This window comes from Callorhinchus milii, unplaced genomic scaffold (genome assembly GCF_018977255.1).
Source record: "Callorhinchus milii isolate IMCB2004 unplaced genomic scaffold, IMCB_Cmil_1.0 Scaffold19, whole genome shotgun sequence".
In the NCBI taxonomy this organism is placed as follows: domain Eukaryota; kingdom Metazoa; phylum Chordata; class Chondrichthyes; order Chimaeriformes; family Callorhinchidae; genus Callorhinchus; species Callorhinchus milii.
Window position 1 is genome coordinate 7,420,133 of NW_024704760.1, and position 18,821 is coordinate 7,438,953.

The 18,821-nt window shown below is 43.1% G+C and overlaps 1 protein-coding gene across 1 annotated transcript in view; it reads left to right on the top strand.

Annotated features, from left to right (window-relative positions):
* Window positions 1-4: 4 nt before the first annotated feature.
* LOC103179107 (neuron navigator 1) overlaps window positions 5-18,821 on the top strand; it is a 183,081-nt gene continuing 164,264 nt past the window's right edge. The window contains exons 1-2 of the mRNA XM_042342049.1: window positions 5-391; window positions 6,472-6,587. Of these exons, the coding sequence (XP_042197983.1) occupies window positions 30-391; window positions 6,472-6,587 (478 nt within the window). The 5' untranslated portion in view covers window positions 5-29. The remainder of the gene's footprint in view (window positions 392-6,471; window positions 6,588-18,821) is intronic.

The following is an 18,821-nucleotide window of genomic DNA, read 5'->3' on the forward strand; positions in this document are numbered from 1 at the left end:
GCCACACGAGAAACCGGGTGTGTAACGAGATGCAGAAAGGAGTTTCAACTCTTCCTCCTCGGGGAAAGTGTAAATCCCGATTCAGTCTTTCAAACGACAATCTATTGCACCTGTCGAGTTCTGGGTATACAGCCGACTCCGAGAAACCCAGGAGCTGTTCAAACCAAAGACAGTGGAAGTCTGATGTCAACTGGAAGTCCTACAGTTTCTCCAACTTGCTCTTAGATGAGAGCGAGAACTTATCGGAACTTTCCCTCTCCTCGACCAGCTCTCCCAAGCATCGGTTTTCCAGTGGGGTAAAAATGTCAGTGAGCAGCAATGTTATCAAACTCCCTTCTCCCACACAGAATAGTCATCCCAACACAGCTACGGTGGCACCCTTCATGTACAGGCAAGTGATCTTTCAGCTTTATCTCTCCTCTTCAAAATGCCATTAAAGTCGCAGGTGAATTATGCAGCTACGCTAGGTATCTTTGTTCTCTCCCTGGTTCCCATATTTCTAGGACTCCACTTACCACAGTTTAGGTGGGCTGTGGACCTGTTACTGGGTCCCTACTAAAGTGGATGATCCACCCTATCTGGGACAAATGCGGTCTAAATCTCCTTCCTTTCCTCTAGGTTTTGTACATTCACCCTGAAAGGATATCTGAGCTCAGGGAGCTCTGGGGTGGAACTAATATTTGACAGTGGGACTTTGAACTCAGTCCAGGCTGAGACTCCAGTACATTGGGCTGGAAGAGCACTGCATTTTTGGAGGTCACAAGATCCCAAGAATAGTTTGGGTAAAGTAGGCCTTCAGTCCATTTGATATCAAGCTGCCAGAATACCCACCCTAGCATCCCCCCCATCATAGTATCCAGCTGTTTTGTTTTAAAGTGAATCCACTGTTCCTTTACTCTCTGAGTATCGAAAAAAATCGTGTTATCTGCCCTGAGATTGCCCTTTGCAACTCTCAATCTTTACCCTCTTGTTCTACTGTCTTGCTGCATTGTTCTTGGTTTACTTTTTCAAGCCAATTTAAATTTGTATACACCACTATAATGTCCTCTCTTAATTCATCAGAGGAAACATTAAACCAAGGTCCCGTCTGCCTGTTCAGGTGGATGTTAACAACCCTATTTACTGGTGATGCTGTTTTGTGGGACATTGCTGTGAGGAAATTAGCCTTCGCTAATATACACTCATTGCACTTTACAGTGAAATCCTGTGAAGCACTTGCTGCTAATAATACTAATCCTTAGATTTGACATAGTGATATATTACGTCTTCGAGATGTCTCAAAACGCTTCACAGAACATACTGTAAAGTGCAGTGACTGTATTTTGTGGGCGAAACACGGCAGCCAATTGCACACAGCAGCGGCCCACAAAATGATGTCCTCCTGATGTGAAATCCACTATATTGAATGTGAGGATTATTTACTTTTTAGCACTTTCTAGAATGTCTGCTCACCAATGTTTGTCCTGGCGAACAGCCACCCACCTCATATTCTTGGAAAGGCGCATGTCCAGAACGGAATATTATTAAGGAGAAAAATATGAGGGAACAAGGAGTAGCATAACCTCATAGGAAGTTGGACGGAGAGGATAAATGTAATAGCACTCTTGCTGCTAGATGCTGGCAATTTATTACATCTGGCTGCTTGAGCCACAAACAAAACTCACCACTCTGTGAGAGGTACTTACATTCGCCTTTTCCCAACTACGCTCTTAAATCATGAGTTATGGCTTGTATTGTTTCCAAATTGCAGTTGTAGCGTTATGCTCTCTACGTGAGGCTAGTCAAGTGTACAGACTAGAAAAGCCAAGAAGTGGATGATATGTTCAGATGTTTCTATTACATTAGGTTATGTTGCGATAACACCATGTTCTGTACCAGCCATATATAATTGTTTGTCCTTTGAAAAAATATATTTTTTGCTGAAGGACTGAATGTTAGATGAAGTAAAATGATGTCGATTTTCGAAGTTTGGCAGTTTACTTGCACAGAAAAATGTTCAAGCCAGCCCACTTGGAGGGAAAGTTCATGATTGTAATTACAAGGCTCAGGAAATAAAATAGCTTCTTCTAAGATTACATAATGATTGCCTTCTGAAGAATATATTTATATACAGACTGCAAATCTTTGTTAAACAAAAGACGCTCAACCTGTTTTGAAAATCAACCGTTTTAAAATTTAAAATGAAAAAAAGTTAGTTCACAGGTTTCAGACATAACTGGAACACCTGAGATCATTGGTAGCAAATCAATTAATCAATTAATCATTCATTGTTGATGATTTGATGAAAATGTTAAAGTCTTAATAAAATCGAATAGGAATTGATTTGGGGTAAAAAGAATTAACCTGCACAGGGATTATTTTTGAACATCAAGCAGTGGATGACAAAAGTATGTTCCAAGATATACAGTCAATTGTTGGAAGAGTCAAATAATGTATCACCAATACATTTGTGCCCTCATTTCTGACTCAGTAGAAAATTGCGGAAATATTTGCCTCAGATTACGGGGATTATGGCAAGTTTTGCGGAAAATTGCGCGGGTTGAATGGTGTTACCGAGAAGTACATTTTATTGCCAACCTACATTTTTTTTCACGTTATTGACAAAGGCTAAACATGAAGAAATAGCACATATTAAATTGTAGCAAAAGTCACTGCCTCCGGCTTCTTAGGGCTCGTCACTGCACACAGACACAGAGAGAGACACACTCACACACACGCAGATACATTCAAAACACATAGACATTCACAGAAAGAGAGATATACACACACAATGCATCAATTAATTTGGCTCATAGTTAAGTTACTTCTGCTAAAGTCATCAGTGAGGATTTGTGGATTTAAGTCCCATTGCAGGACTTGAGCTCAAAATTTAGTCTGGCACCATATATATATCAAACAATACCTTTGAATACTTATTCGTTAGTTGCGTTTCAGACTATATTTGTGGAGTCCTGTAGCTCAGTGGTTAGAGCACTCGCTTTGCAAGCGAGAGACCTGAGTTCAATCCCAGGCAGAGGGCGAAACATTGAGCAAGTTTCCTTACTCTACACAGAGCCTAATAATAATCCCTCCAAAACCAAAAACAATAACAAAATTGGTCATTTTCAATCTACGACTGTTTGTGGGACATTGCTGTGCGCAATTGGCTGCCGCGTTCGCCCACAAATATACAGTCAATTCACTTTACAGTTGTTCTGTGAAGTGCTTTGGGACGTCCTCCCGACGTGAAAAGCGCTATATCAAATGCAAGGATTATTATTATTATTATTATATTTTCCTTTCTTGGTTTTAGACCGACTTCTTTTGTTTTTTACATTTTTCCCAAATTATAGAATCATAGAATCTTACAGCACAGAAGGAGGCAATTCGACCCATCGTGCACTGTGCTGGCTCTTTGAAACACATCCAATTCCCTTTTGAAAGCCAATATTGAATCTGCCTCCACCATCGTTTCAGGCAGTGTGTTCCAGATCGTAACAACTCGCTGGGTTAAAAAAAAATCTCCTCATCTCCCCTCTGGTTCTTTTGCCAATTATCTTGAATCTGTTTCCTCGGGTCACCGACCCACCCACCAGAGAAAAGAGTGTCTCCTTATTTACTCTATCAAAACCCCTCATAATTTTGAGCACCTCTTTTAAATCTCCCCTCAACCTTCTCTGCTCTACGGAGGACAATCCCAGGCTCTCTCGTCTCTACACATAACTGAAGTTCCTGATCCCTGGTATTTATTCAAGTTCTTTTTATTGTTTACCCTAATTTTATTTTACGAAGGGTATGATTGGAGAGCTCGTTCTGCTTGCTGCCACCTGGTGGAAAGATCTCGTGAGACAGCACATGAACAGAATGAGAAGCCGCATTGAATGAAGTCCATTATGTTAGTGCTCCGGGTACAATATTACCTTGCATAGGGCTCTAAAGGAGGAAAGCTTTCCATCGCAGAATAAGCATCAATGGCTCCGGAGGCTTAGTCAAGTAATATATTTGTAATAATAACAATGATACAATACTTTGCTTCGTGCTTCGACTGTGTATTTGTGGATGAACGCGGCAACCAATTTGTGCAAAGCAGCGTTCCACAGACAGTCGTGGACTGAGTGACATTGATTCTTGGCAAGGACACCGGGAGAAGCTCATTTCTTATAATGCATGAATTAATATACTTCATTAATTTGTGTATATTTGTGTGTGTGTGTGTATATATATATATATAGTAGTTGTGTGGGAGCAGGATGAAGTATTGTAGGCGTAGAGGTGGATGTAGAGAAGCCCGGGCGAAAGCCTGGTGGGGAGGCTGCAATCTGATGGGACCAGGATATGTGTCAGGAACCTGCTCGCTCACAGCCGGACTGTCAACCTCGGCCATAGTATTGTGCTTTTAGTGTGAATTGTATTCTGTCTTCTATTTGATTTTTTTCTCCCTTCCCATTTTTTTTTACTTCTCTCTTTCTCTCCTTTCTCTCTCTTTCTCGCTCTGCTTCTACTTTCTCGTTGTTTCTGTCTCTTTCTCTCCCCCTTTCTCTTTTTCTCTCCTCTCTCTTTCCCTCTCTCCTATTCTTTCTCTCTCTTTCCCTCTCTCTCTCTCTCTCTCTCTCTCTTGCCCTCTTTTGCTTTCTCTCCTTTTCTGAAATCCAGATCTCATCACTCATGCCCTCCAAAAATGTTAGTCAATGTGACTGTTACTAGGAGCTGCTGGTGTGGATTTCGCCCATAACATACACAGTCAATCCACTTTACAGTATATTCTGTGAACGCTTTGAGACGTCTCAATTACGTGCAAAGGCGCTATATCAAATGCGAGGATTATGTTTAAAGTAATACATGCAGCAATGGTTGGGTTGTCACTGCTTAGTTCCGAAATCAGTCCTAGGACCTCGTTAGCAGCTTTCCGATATTAGAAACAAATCATAAAATGACCCTTGAGCGAGAGTAGCTTTTGATTGCGTTATTCCAGACGCTGCTGCCTGCTGGCGAGTGATTTTCTCTCAGCAGTTTGTGGGTGAAAGGTTTCCAGAAAGGCCAGTTAATTCTTGATTGAGGCTATTGCTTCAAGATTACTGTGGCTGTTCAGCAGAAACTCCCTGGTTTAATTTGAGAAAGCATACATCAAAATTACTATCATTCCTCCCCAGCGCCACATTCCTCCAATGCAGCATTATAACCAGATCAATTTTTACAATGCGATTTACATTTAGACAGTGCCTTTCATGTCGAGAGGACTTCTCTCAGCCCTTTACTCTGCTGGCTGGGCTCCCGAGCAGGTAGGTGTGTGTGTGTGTGTGTATGTGTGGGAGGGTCCTTTTCACTTAGCTATCTGCACTGAGGTACACTTCCACAGTCGATTGCTTTTTTACCCAGTTGACTATTGTTAGTGCATCACCCTGGGCATGGAGTGTTAGTTACTTCACCTGATATTCACACGTCCCCGGCAGATTTCCGGTAGGGAGAGCGATCAGCAGCAAGTATACTTGTCAACTTTTCCTTCCTCTCAAGCCGAGATTGCAACTCATTCAAAACTCCGCTGCCCGCTCCTCACCCGAACCAAACTCCCTTCACCCATCATCCCAGTGCTTTCTGGTCTCCATTGGGAAAGAGTTCTAGAGGTCAGGGGCATAATAAGAATAATAGTCCTTACATTTGATATAGCGCTTTATCACGTCGTTAGATGGTTCAAAGTGCTTCACCAAATGTGCTGTAAAGTGTAGTGACTGTATGTGTGGGTGAAATGCGACAGCCAATTGCGCACAGCAGTGTTGCTTATGTTTACGACAAACTGAAGGTTCAGCCAAAGATGGTGGAACTAGGAGGGCGGGCGGACAGCAAGCCAGAGCAGAGGAGTAGGGTAGAAGGGGTACGGAGAGATAAGGAAGTGCCAGGGTGTGGATAGATTTGTAGGTGAGAACCTTCAAATTGCTCCACTGGGAGCCAGGGAGCCAGTGCACCTGTCCAAATGAACTGAAGTCCAGCTTAAAAATGACTGGTTGAGGAGATGGGAGTGGAAGAAACCTTCTCTCAGGGTGCCTTTCTGCATCTCCAGAGTTGCTTTGCTGGTCTGCTCTTGATGGCTTGGTATAATAATAACAATTAATACTCAAATAATAATAATAATCCTTGCATTTGATATAGCGCTTTATCATGTCTTCGAGACGTCTCAAAGCGCTTCACAGAATATACTGAAAAGTGAATTTATTGTGTATTTTGTGGGTGAGACGTGGCAGCCGATTGCGCGCAGCAATGTCCCACAAACAGTTGTGGATTGAGTGACCGAACTATTATTATTATTGTTAAGGGATTATTATTTTACTTGAAATTGATATAGCGCCCCATCACATTGTTAAGACGTCTCAAACGCTTCGCAGAACTCAAAGCAAAGTGGATGGACTGTGCATTTTGTGGGCAAAACCACGTAACAGAACCTTTAGATTTTCTTTCCTGCGTAGATGTAATTGATCAGTGAACCTCTCTCGTTTTCAGAGCGGACACGAAGAGAGATGGGAACAACAAAGCCCCTAAGGAGTCTGCGGGCCACTGTAGCACACTGGATTCTGTGGGTTGCAACTGGAAATCCAAAACAAGCCTCGAGGATCCAGGTATTGTGTTTCTTCCTTTCAGTATACAACATCTTTGTTTTGGTCCTAGTGGATGATCTGTAGTATGTCCTGAAATGTTTGCACAGATTTACATAGATTGTACAGCGTGGAAACAAGCCGTTCGGCCCAATTAGTCTGTGCCCGTGTTTATACTTCAAGTGAGTCTCCACCCATGTTTTATTCAGCGTCCCAGTGCCCTAGGATGCCTTTCTGACGTGAAGGGCTATACAGCTGTAAATTGTTGTTTTTGTTGTTATTTCCTTCCCATACCACTCTGTTCCCGTTTCCCTCAATGTGTCTAACTATCTAGCTTCCCTTAAATGCATCAATACTATCTGATTCATTCACGGCTTTGGGTAGTGACTTCCACATTCTCACTACCCTGATGTAGTTCTTCCTAAATTCTCTTTAAATTAGATGCCCTAAATTGCTTCATTGTGCTTACACGATCATCACGAGCTGGGCGATGCAAACACCAAACCTGGCGAGATGCCAGAGTCCTTCAAAATTGTGATACGTCGATATTGGCACAACCCATATGAATAATTTATGTTGCTCATCGCTATTTTGGAGTACCATAGACCAGAATCAATATCTGAAATTAAAAGGGGAGTTCAATCCTATTTATTCAGATGCCACTTAAAATATCCTCCCCTTTCTCCTATCTCTGTGGTCTTTGCCTCTTGTGCACCTTTGACCAGGGGGCAAGTAGCTAACTGCTCCCAAATCTTTTCGAGCTTGTTCCTTCAGAGGCTGCTGGGAAGTGTGCCAGAACAGCCTGCGTTAACATTTTTTTCCTCTGACTTACATATAATTGTCTGACCTCCACTCAGCTTCCACCTCCTGATGGTGCACTGAATAATTCATGAGTATAAAGCTGGGTCCAGTCTCAAGTAGTGTGATCCTAATGTCCTTAACTTAATCTAATTTCAGTAATTTACTGACCTAACCACCGTGTGGCTCTCATCTCCCGGTCCCCGCTCAGCCTATCCCCTTACTCCTCTGGAACCTTCCCCTCCTTTGATCACCTTACCCTTTCTCACCTCTCCAACCCAAAATTCTCCTTATCTACCGCTCCCCCCAAGCCCTCCCCAACCTTCATCCCCAACATCGCCATTCTCCTATCTTCCCTCTCTTCTGCTCCGAACGCCTCTTCATTCTTGGCGACTTCAACCTTCACTTCATTCCCTCTTGCTCGACCTCTGCTGACTTCTCTTCCCTTATCTCCTCCCTCAACCTCTCCCTCCACACCGCCACCCGCGTTCGCAGTCATCCCCTCGACCTGGTGATCACTCGGGGTCTCACCATCTCGGATCTCACCATCATCGACAGAGAGATCTCGGACCATCACTTCATCTCCCTTAACTCCTCAATCCCTCTCCCCATTGCCACCCAACCCACCTCAATCTCATACCGCCCCTGGAAAAAATCTCCCCTCCCCCCCCCGCGCCTTGGATTCATCTGAACTCCTTCCGCTCTGGGCTTCCTTCCATAATGACCTATCCTCCTTGGTTACTCTTCTCCACAGTTCCCTCCCTTCCACTCTCGATTCCCTTGCTCTCCTTTCTTCCCGAACCATCTCCTATTCATGCAAGTCACCACGGTACGCCAGCCACCTCTGCTCCCTTAAATCACAGGTGCGTGTCACTGAATGTACCTGGCTTAAATAAATCTTAACGGTCCATCGGCAGATTTGGCTGGACCTTATCAAATCTTACTGCTCCTCCCTTGCCTCCGCTAAAACATAATTCTACTCCAATACAATCTTGGAGGCCAAGGACAGCCCCAGGCTCCTCTTCTCCATCACCAACAAGCTCCTCCACCCACCCTCTCACGCAATGCTGGATTTCCTCGATCCAGTCAAGGGGATCCGTTCAGCTGCCTCTGCCCTACCGTCTGCTATACCCTCCCCATCTCCCCCTCCCACCCGGGCTCCTACCCTTCCCTCCCTCCACAACTTTGAAGCTGTTTCCCACTCCTCTCTCACTACCACTATAACCCGCACAAAACCGACCACCTGCTCCCTTGACCACATCCCTACTCCTCTCCTTAACTCCCAGCTCCACCTCCTTGCCCCTCTGCTCACTGATATCATAAACCTCTCCCTGTCCACTAGTACTGTTCCCACCACATTAAAAACGTCCGTCATCACTACTATCCTTAAAAAGACCCTCCCTGCACCCATCTCTACGCTCAAGCTACCGCCCCATCTCCAACCTCCCTTTCCTCTCCAAGGTCCTTGAATGAGTTGTTGCTTCCCAGCTTCGCTCCTTCCTCTCCCGCCACTCCCTTCACGAACCCCTCCAATCGGGTGTCCATGCCGTCCACAGCACAGAAACAGCCCTGGTCAAAGTGACAAACCACATTCTGTCCATCTGGGACTGGGGCTCCCTCTGCCTCCTCGTCCTCCTTCACCTCTCTGTTGCCTTCGAGACCATCGACCACGTTTCTCGTTTCAATTTCCTCTTTTAAAAAAAAGGAGCATTGTGATTGCAGTGAAAGCTACAGTATCAGGTTTACAAAGAAAGATCTCTGCTTAAAAAAAGACATGTTTTATATCACTTGTATCCGATCAATGATGTCCTTTAAATGGAAACACCAGAAAAAAGTTAATCAGATGAATTGATGTCATCAAACCAAAGATTTGGCAGCTACAAGGCTGGTTTATGTTACGGGTAAAGTTTCTATCTATCGTTAAATCCCTCAATATAAAAGTGCCCTGTTGCCAAATATTTCTAAGATGACGGGTGCGAATTTTGACACTAATGCATGTCTTGGCTAACAGTTCCCATCCAAAATCCTCTGCCGGGCTAAACGTTAACAGTAATAAATAATTAGAATGCATTTGCCACATTAACCAGTCCACATAAGGATAACTATGGAAGATCAGTGTTCTGCTCACAAGCTCTTGAGAATTTTTTCCACAACTCCTGCAGAATCGTTAACTTCATGTTTAGTCTCTGGGTTTTGTTTTGCGAAGCCTGTTTCATTTATTTTTACTTGTATCATCTTGACTTGGTCCCACTGACTGTTTTCCCTTAGAGATGAAAACTTGCAATGAGTTCATCCAATTATAAATACATACGAAATAGTAAAGGCCTATTAGACTCTCGTCCCAGGTAATTAGGGCAAAGACTAGCAAGTCAGTCGAAAGTGTAAAACTACCTTAAAATTACATTTAGCATGTAAGGTGCATTTGGAATTTCAGTAACAATTGTGTCCATCACTTATTTGTTTTCTTGCAGGATGGTAAATGATGCATTTTATTTATAAGCCAAAATTCTGTGGGAAGATGGAAAGGAATAGTGACTATAGAATCAGGATATCACAAACATGCCGAGAGAGGAAGCTGTAATAATTTCTCTGGGAGCAGATTACCACGATGACGTGGTAATTTGGAAAACTCAGGAGAATTTTCTTAATTAGAAAGCCTTTGGAAATGTGCTCTCTTAATGAGGATTGAATTCGCCTTTAAACCATGATTTCCATTTGTGTCTTTAAATCTCACAGGGGAATCCCCTGCCGAGGTTATTAGTAATACATAAAATATAAAATATTTCAGGGAATGTTGTGAAAGTCTTGGCATGAGGTAATGTCATGATGAACGCATCAAAGGTCAGGAGTTTGACAGTCAAGTAAGGTTCAGGACATGTCTATGTTTCAACTAGATTTGATTCTTGTTTCTTGGATGGACAAAGTGCAGGGCGACACCTCTACAATGCAGTGTTTTGGGTCCTTAAAATTAGACACAGGGTCTTATAATGGGTCCATTGGGGGGAGGGAGGGGGAAGAATTGGCACCAGTCTCACCTTCAGGGTCATTCAGTCATTGTGTTGTCATGTCTGGCTTCCAGTATGGACTTATTGGCTTTCTGTGCAATGTTGTGCAACCCCTGACCGATCATGCAAGCGTTTCCAACGCATGAGCAGGAAGCCGATCAATCTGTTTCACAAGACGGAAATCTACTGCACTTCTGGTAACCCCAGGTTCGCAAGGAGCCCTGCGTTAAAAGCAGATTCACGCTCCAGCGTCCTATATCAGGCAAACTGCGTATGTCATGTGTTGAGTTGTTGAGGGTGCAGATCCCTGACTGTCCAGCACCTTGGGACATTCTCCTGACGTGAAAGGCTTTGGCTATACAAATGCAATTTGTTGTTGTTTTGTCCATTGTGGTCTGTATAAGGTCGCAACACTTTAATATCCCGTGCCCCAAAATTAAACTTTCAAATAGCTAAACGCAAATTTCTGCATTGTTCATTAAATCAGTTATAGGAAACAATCCTCAGCATCCTTTCAATACCGACTGAGTAAGTATGTTTGGGTTGCTATGTGTGTACGTGTTTTTCAGGCAGATAAGGCAAAGTTTGGACAAGTGAGTAGGCAGAGCATCTAGGCTTGCAGTGGAATCGGGATGGGAGCTGTTCTTTGGGCTCACACAACTCATTAAAAATGGAAATCGTTGCTTTAAAATGTCAGTTGAGGAAAATTATAGTTAAGCGCTTTACATAAATAAGGCTTGAATATACGATCAAGAGTAGTTGAGAATAACCTTCTGTTTGTGAGATGCTTTTACCTTAGTTTCGGGGAAGGCACCACTGGGATACATACTTCTCTGTTTGTCTGGCAGAGATCGGGTAAGATTCTTCATTGGTTCATAAAAGAACGTAAAGAACAGTCTTCACCTTTTTCCCTCTTATCTTCCATGGTGGAGCTCGGTCGACAAATTATTACAGCTCAAACTTTGAAAATTTCAGCAACCCAAACCAATTCGATTCAGAAGGATACAAAAGATAAAGATTGAAGGGGGTATGGCGATAGGGGAGGGCAGTGGGATTGAATGAACACCCTTCTCTGAGAGCCCGTGCAGACTCAATGGGTGAAATGGCCTCCTCTGGTGCTATAAATTTATATGGTTCTCTGAGAGTTGATCCTGGATTGCTGAAAGTTATGGCTCTTTGAAGCATGTATGCTATAATGACAAACCTCACATTTAGTATTGTGGCATCTTTAATATAGAGAGGGAGTATCACAGCACAATACTACAAAGTGTAGTGACTGTGTATTTTGAAGGTGAATGCTGCAGCCATTCTGAAAACACCAGTGCCCTACAAACAGCCACAGAGTGAACGGACAATTGTATCTGGGGGATTTTTGCCTTGGACACTGGGAGAAACTTTACCCTTTTGCGATATTAAAATGTTTTAACCTCACTTTTTTGTTCAGTATGTTATTTTATTCCCATTGCATGCAATCGCCTATCCCATTCACCTCCTGAGAATAGGCAAAGAAAACCCTTCTCAAAACAGCCTTCAACCTCTCCGAAATCTTTAACAAGGATGGATGGCAGATGGATGCCACTGATGTGGATTTTAACAAAATATTCAAAAAAGTGTGATATAAAAGATTGTTGGCTAAATTTAAGGCGTATGGGGTTCAAGATAATGTTCTGTCAAGGATAGAAAATTGGTTGGGAGATAGGAAGCAAAGAGTTGGTATGAAAGGGGATGTTCTCTGATAAGCCAGCAGTGATGTGGAGCTCTCCAGGGATTGAGTATACTGGGGCCCCAGCTTTTTCTCTCTCTGCATCAGTGACCTGGATACAGGAATAGATGGGACTTTGTCTAAACTTGCGGATGGCACAAAGCTAGGAAGTGTTGTAAATTGCGAAGAGGACAGATGAGAAATACAAAGAGACAAAGACAGATGACTATGACAGACTGGCTTTATACATCTAAAGAATACGCAGCTGAGCAAGACTTTAGAATGTGGGACCTTCTTATAATGCGATGTTTGTAATCCTGAAAAAGCCAACCTGCACTTTACCAAAGGTCTCTCTCTGGCCAATGCGTGCAACAACAGCAGCAGCAACAACAACAACTTGCACTTATATAGCGCCCTCCATGCAGGGTAGCGTCTCAGAGCGTTAAAAAACAACAGAGTGCAGCTGGCTGGTTCACATCCTAAAAGAATAAACGGCCGAATTCTGGGTCATTAGGTCAATGGGTTTGGAGAGGGGCAAGAGGGCGGGTATGGGTGGCGTGGATTGGGGCTGCTTGGAAGACTGGCTGTGGTCCTCCTCAGGGCTCTTACCTCCCAGTTGCCTTTAAAGAGGGGAGGGGGAGATAGATTGGGACGGGGGTGGAGGGTGGGGTCTGAGCCCACTATAGCCGTAGCCATCCACCACCCATGTTATACATTGGGTGCATCTATGTGTGTGTATTATCTATTACGTATAATGTCTATTCTGTGAAGCCCTTCGAGATGTCTCAACGACACAGTAAGGCGGTAGATGAAATGCAAGGATTATTATTATTACCTATACACACTGTATTTAAGCCACCTGATCACTGAAGGACTGTAGGGGTGAGAACATTACCAATAATTAATAAGGCTTTGTGGTTGATTCTGACAGCCATGGCCGAGCTGCAGTTAATTGTTGCCATAGAAACAAGAATTTGTTAAGACAAACTGCCTCCTGTTCTGCTCTGCTTGAGGGCTTTCTCTCCACGGAGGAAATTGAAGGGCTGGTATTAGACACCCGGGCTGCAGTCAGACTGGAACCGCCGAATGTGCAAAGCGGATGCCACTACGACACAGTAAATACCTTCACGGTTACAGTTAGCCCTGCGCAATTGGCTGCCGCCTTTCGCCCACAAAATACACAGTCGATCCACTTTACAATACATACAGTGGAAACCAGTTAAGCCAAACACATCGGGATACGGACATTTTGTCCGATTTAAGAGGTGTCGGAGGTTAATCGAAATACTATTCCCGCCCAGCAGAGGAGCTGTGGAGGTGCTGTACAATACTATAATGCATTGATGTTGTTTCACTTGAAGCAATGTTAACCAATCAGAAAGTGAAAACACTCTCACAGAATTCAGTAAAATATATTTACGTTTGCTTGGTTACAAAATCCAGCACCTTCCCACCCAGCTCAGGATCGACAGCGCTGCGATTGACGTTCCCATTGGAATGGGAAGGGGACTGTAGGGGCAGATTAGATGTGATTGATAGCCTGCAGCCGCTTGTGAATGGATGGCCACTCAACATTCACGAGCTGCTCAGCTGTCAATCAATCGTGATTTCCCTCCCTTATTCCCCGTTCCTCTGCCCCCCCACTCCCTCCCCCCCACACCCCACCCCCCCAACTGATCAAAACCCCGCTTGTGAATGGCTGGAGTCCGCTATCAATTGTATTTTTTGGACTCCTCGCATCTACATCCCAGGAGAATGTGTACATTCAGCGGTGACCAGCGCAGCATTCTGCCCAGATTTTTGTCCGAATTAACAGGCATATATATTTAAACCAGGTAAAGATACAAATGAATCAGGGCCGGACGTTCTGTTTGATTTACCCTGTGTATCTTGTGGGCGAAAGGCAGATTCCACTGTATATTCTGTGAAGCGCTTTGAGACGTTTCAACGACGTGATGAAGTGCTATATCAAAAGCAAGGATTATTAGTCGTAGTAGTAGCAGCATATAGATTGGGTCGTGACCTGCAAATTTGGCCATGGGACTGTTATTACTAATGTGGCCAAATGTAGAAATTCTAGATTGGCTTTGTTACACGTCAGATGCGATCAATTGTGGCAGTTTCGGAGCCTGACATTGCTCGATAAAAACAGCTTTCCAGATATTTTGGAGCGTGGAAATTTGAAAGCAAAACTCTCACAATAAACATCTCTCACATCGTTATGTTTGATGGAAGCTCCTTCTACATTGGGAGGTCATCTCAAAACGCTTCTCAGGATTTACTGTCTAATGTGCAGCGACTGTGTATTTTGTAGGCAAATGTGGCAGCCGGTTCTCGAACACACACAAATACCCACACGCAAGCACTTGTGATGTAAATTGGCACCACTAAGTTCCAAATTAATTTTGTGAATTTGTATTCATTTAAAATGCGGCACTTATGATGCCAGGGGAAAAGCGGCTTGCTTCGCTCTAGTGGGAAGTTAATTTTTAGACTGCCCACTGCACATCACTTTCAATCAGGTCTGGAAGAGAGAAATGTTCTGTGCGTGCGAGCTTGACTGTCTCAATGGCGTTATATAAAACATTATGTTCTAATTCCCAGGCCTACCAAGAGACCACCTGAGAGTTCTGAACAGCACTCACGGGGGATTCAAGCCCATTTGCAATCGCTTCTGCAATTTGTACTGTGCAGGTGCCAATCTCTCTCCTCCTGGAACTACTTCCCATGGATGCTTTCACACCCTCAGCTCCAGTGGAGTTCACATTTTCTGAGGACCGATCCATGGCTGTACCTTTGCCAGCAACTTGTTGCCAATGTAACTCAGATTTGTCACCAAGCACACAGTACAAATGCACGCACATCGCTTTAAACTGCCCATAGGCAGACATAGAGGTTTACTTAATCATACCAATGTTATAATAATTATTATATTATAAAAATATAATCCCTGCATTTAATGTAGCGTCGCTGGAGCAGGTCGCTGAGATGTCTCAAAGCGCTTCACAGTAGATATTGTAAAATGTAGTGACTGCGTATTTTGTAGGCGAAACGCGGCAGCCGATTGCACATAGCAGTGTCCCACAAACTGTCGTCGATTGAGTGACCACATTTTTTTTAAAAGGGATTATTACCCCTAGAAAGCGATCTGTCAATCGACTAACCACCAGGTTCCTACTTACTGCTAGGTGAACAGAGTCGTGTGGAGTACGAAAACTTGTTGAAAAACAAGGCATGAACATTTGCTGAAATACCACTCAAATCCACATGCATACAGCTATTGGGTCCACCTTTTTAAAAGTTTAATTGCTTTAATCTGTCACACTCGTCATCGAACACATTGAGAATTAATGGTAACATATCATCAGCCATGGGGAAGAGACATGACTCAGATTCTTATTGGTTTCCATGTGTTTTATTAAGGAAAGCTTGTGAAACCAGTCATGTGGCATTCACAAGATACACCATGAGCCTAGTAAATTGTGGAAGGACAAGCCAAAGAGTGAAGTTGGTCAGAAAGAAATGTACTCATCCTTTGTGTTTAATCTATGTTGAATTTCATGACTCACTTTTATTCATAGTGCAGGAAAACCACTAAATCTCTACATGTAGACTACGCAGATGTGAATGAAGAGTCTCCATTCATTGCGGAAATATTATCGACTCGTGAGACTGCCTCTGACTAGTTCAGGAATTAACGTGTGCAACAAATGCAATGGTAAAAGGTTAATCCTGGAACATTCTGAATTGAAATAAATCATTTCTTTTAAATCTGGTATTTTGAAACGCTCAATTGTATCCCATTTTCAGTCATGCAGGCTCAGCAAGCCAATCACTTCCATCTTTCTGCCAAATCCCTGACTGTCCAGAGCCTTGGGATATCCTCCCGACATGAAAGGCGCTATACAAATGTAATTTTTTTATTGTGTTTTGTATTTGTATCTTTGCCTAGCTCCACTGGCCCCCCTTCTTCCAGCAGATCAAATCTGTGATCCTCAATCTCACCGTTTAAATCCCTCCATGATCTCGCCCAATCTGACCTCTTTATCCCCTCACACCCTACTAACTTGTTCGCTCACTTTGCTCGGCAGGCACTGGTCTGTTACAGGTTTCTCCCCTCCATATCTGCCCCACCATCGGCAGACGGGGCTTTCAGCCTATCTGCCTCCTTTCTGTGGAACGCCATCCAAGAGACCTCCTGTTTCAAGGTACATCTCAAGGCCAACCTCTTTGATTGGGCTATCAGTCATCTTTCCCCTCCCAACCCCTGGGCTCACATTCCCAGCTCGGGTGCCAAACCAGTATTGTTAAGCGCTTTCTGATGTTCTCCCAACATGAAAGGCGCTATATAAATGTACATTTGCATTTTCGTGTGTATTACTGGATGTAATTTACCAACGAGAAACATCCAAATTATGTTTCATCACTCTTTTGTGAAAAGATTTAGTAATTTAACTTTTAAAAGGTTTGTATATTTGTAATTTGAATAATATTTCAGCAGATGTTCGCGCTTTGATTCCCAACATCAGGAGCGTTTATGTACAATTAGAATTGGAATTTATTTCTGTCGACCCTTTGAATGTTTCTGTGTGAACATTGAGTGCTGTCGATGATGACAGTGAGTGTGAGGAAGGTTTGAAATTGTTGGTAAGCCTGAGTGTGATGACCTTAGCTTCATTAAGAAAGAAATTCCATTTTATAGTCCTTTGTGTATAGGGCCTTGTTATGTTGAAATGTCTCTTAACAAATTTATGATCAATTGCATTAGCCATTTTTCTGGGAAAATGCACAGCTATTTTGCCCACAACAAAGTCCCACATGAATCACATTTTGTTCTGGAGCACTGTTGGCCAGGATACTGGGAGAAGCTCTCTTCTCTTTCTATTTCCCCTGAATAGTGTTAGGGGATCATCAAATGTCCACTTCTATCATTCAATTGTGTGTTCACCATCCAAGTTTTTTTTTAAAAAAAACTAGTCTAAAACATGATCGGCAGAACTTTAGGAAAACTTCTTTTTATTGTAAGCAAATGCCTTTGAGATGTGTCCAAGTGCAGAAATAGCTTTGTTGATGACAGGCTCGCATTGAATAGATACTTTAACTGAATGGTCATAAATTGATCCCAAATGCTTTCTCCACTTTTGTTAATGAACACCCTTTAATCATGCACACATGTATGGAATACCAGTGGGCATTTGTCTACACTGAATGTATCTGCCGTTCCTTGGTCCATTAGTATAATTGGTTTAGATCACCTTGATTGTTATCATTTCCATGCTTCACTCAATAGAACTTTTATTAAATCCCTTCTGAGAATCCAAGATTATCTCCAACAGATTGCTCTCATCAACTAGTTTAGTTTCCACCGCAAAGAATACCAACGGATTTCAGAGCCATAACCTACGCAGAATGATCTAGACTATTTTCCTCACTTGTGTTGTTTGAATAGCTATTCTATAATTCATTACCTCAGACTTTTTTTTCAGTCTGAAATCAGGATAAAATTTGCTTTTCTTCAGGCTTCAAGGACAGTTCTTGTATCTTTGTAAATCCTAAATACATTGACCAGTACCTACCCTATTTCTTCCCTGATTTCCTTGAGGATTTTAGGATGTATGTCATCTGGCCAAGGTCCCCTGAATTTATTCCTCAGACAAGCTTCGCTGATATCCAAACATGTTGCAGATTTCTGAGCTAAAACCATTTGATCGGGAATTTGCTTCCGGTCTTCATTTGTGAAGAATTAATTTAATGGATCTACCATTTTCTGGCCCTTTTTAATATTACTTGCATCATTCGTTCCTTAAAGGGGCAAATGTCCTTTTACCTTTCATTAATCGCATCAAAAAATGTTCCTCAACCTCCCCGGGCTCTCCCTCAAACTCACCGAACCTGTGCGCAACTTAGGTGTCAGGTTCGATCCCCAGCTTTCCTTTCTACTCATATCCATTTCCTGACCAGGACCGCTTCATTCCACTTCCGTCACATTGCCCACCTCCGTCCATACATCACAACCAATGCAGCCAAAACCCTTGTCCGTGCCTTCATCACTTCCCGGCTGTACTACTCCAATACCCTTCACGCCTGTCTCCCCAACTCCACCATTGTGGAGTCCTGTAGCTCAGTGGTTAGAACACTTGCCTCGCAAGCGAGCAACCTGCGTTTGATTCCCGACAAGCTAAACTGTTGGGCAAGTTTCCTTACTCCACATGCCTCTGTTTACCCAGCAGTAAATAGTTGTTAGTTGATTGGCGGATCGCTTTTCTGAGGGTAATGATTCATTAAAAAAATAATAATAATAAATTGGTCACTTAGGTTATTGTTTGTGGGACGCTGCTGTGCGTAATTGGCTGCCACATTTCTCCCCCAAAATATACAGTCAATGCACTTTACAGTATATTCTGTGAAGCGCTTTGAGACGTCTCAAAGACATGATAAGGCGCTACATCAAATGCAAGGATTATTATTATTGTACACAAAATTCAATTAATTCAAAACTCCGCCGCCCAGATACCCGCCCGGACAAAACTCTGAACTCCCATCACACCATCAGTCCTTGCCAGGCTCTACTGACTACCACTCACCGAACAGATTGAATTCAAGATACTCTCACTCGTTTTCATATCCCTTCCTGCCCTCGCACCCCCTACTTATCCGACCTGTTTTCCCCCAACTTCATGGAAGTAGGTTTCAGGAGTAGGAAAAATTAAGAATTTCACCTTAAGTTCCTGAGAACTTTAGTGTGTGTAAACT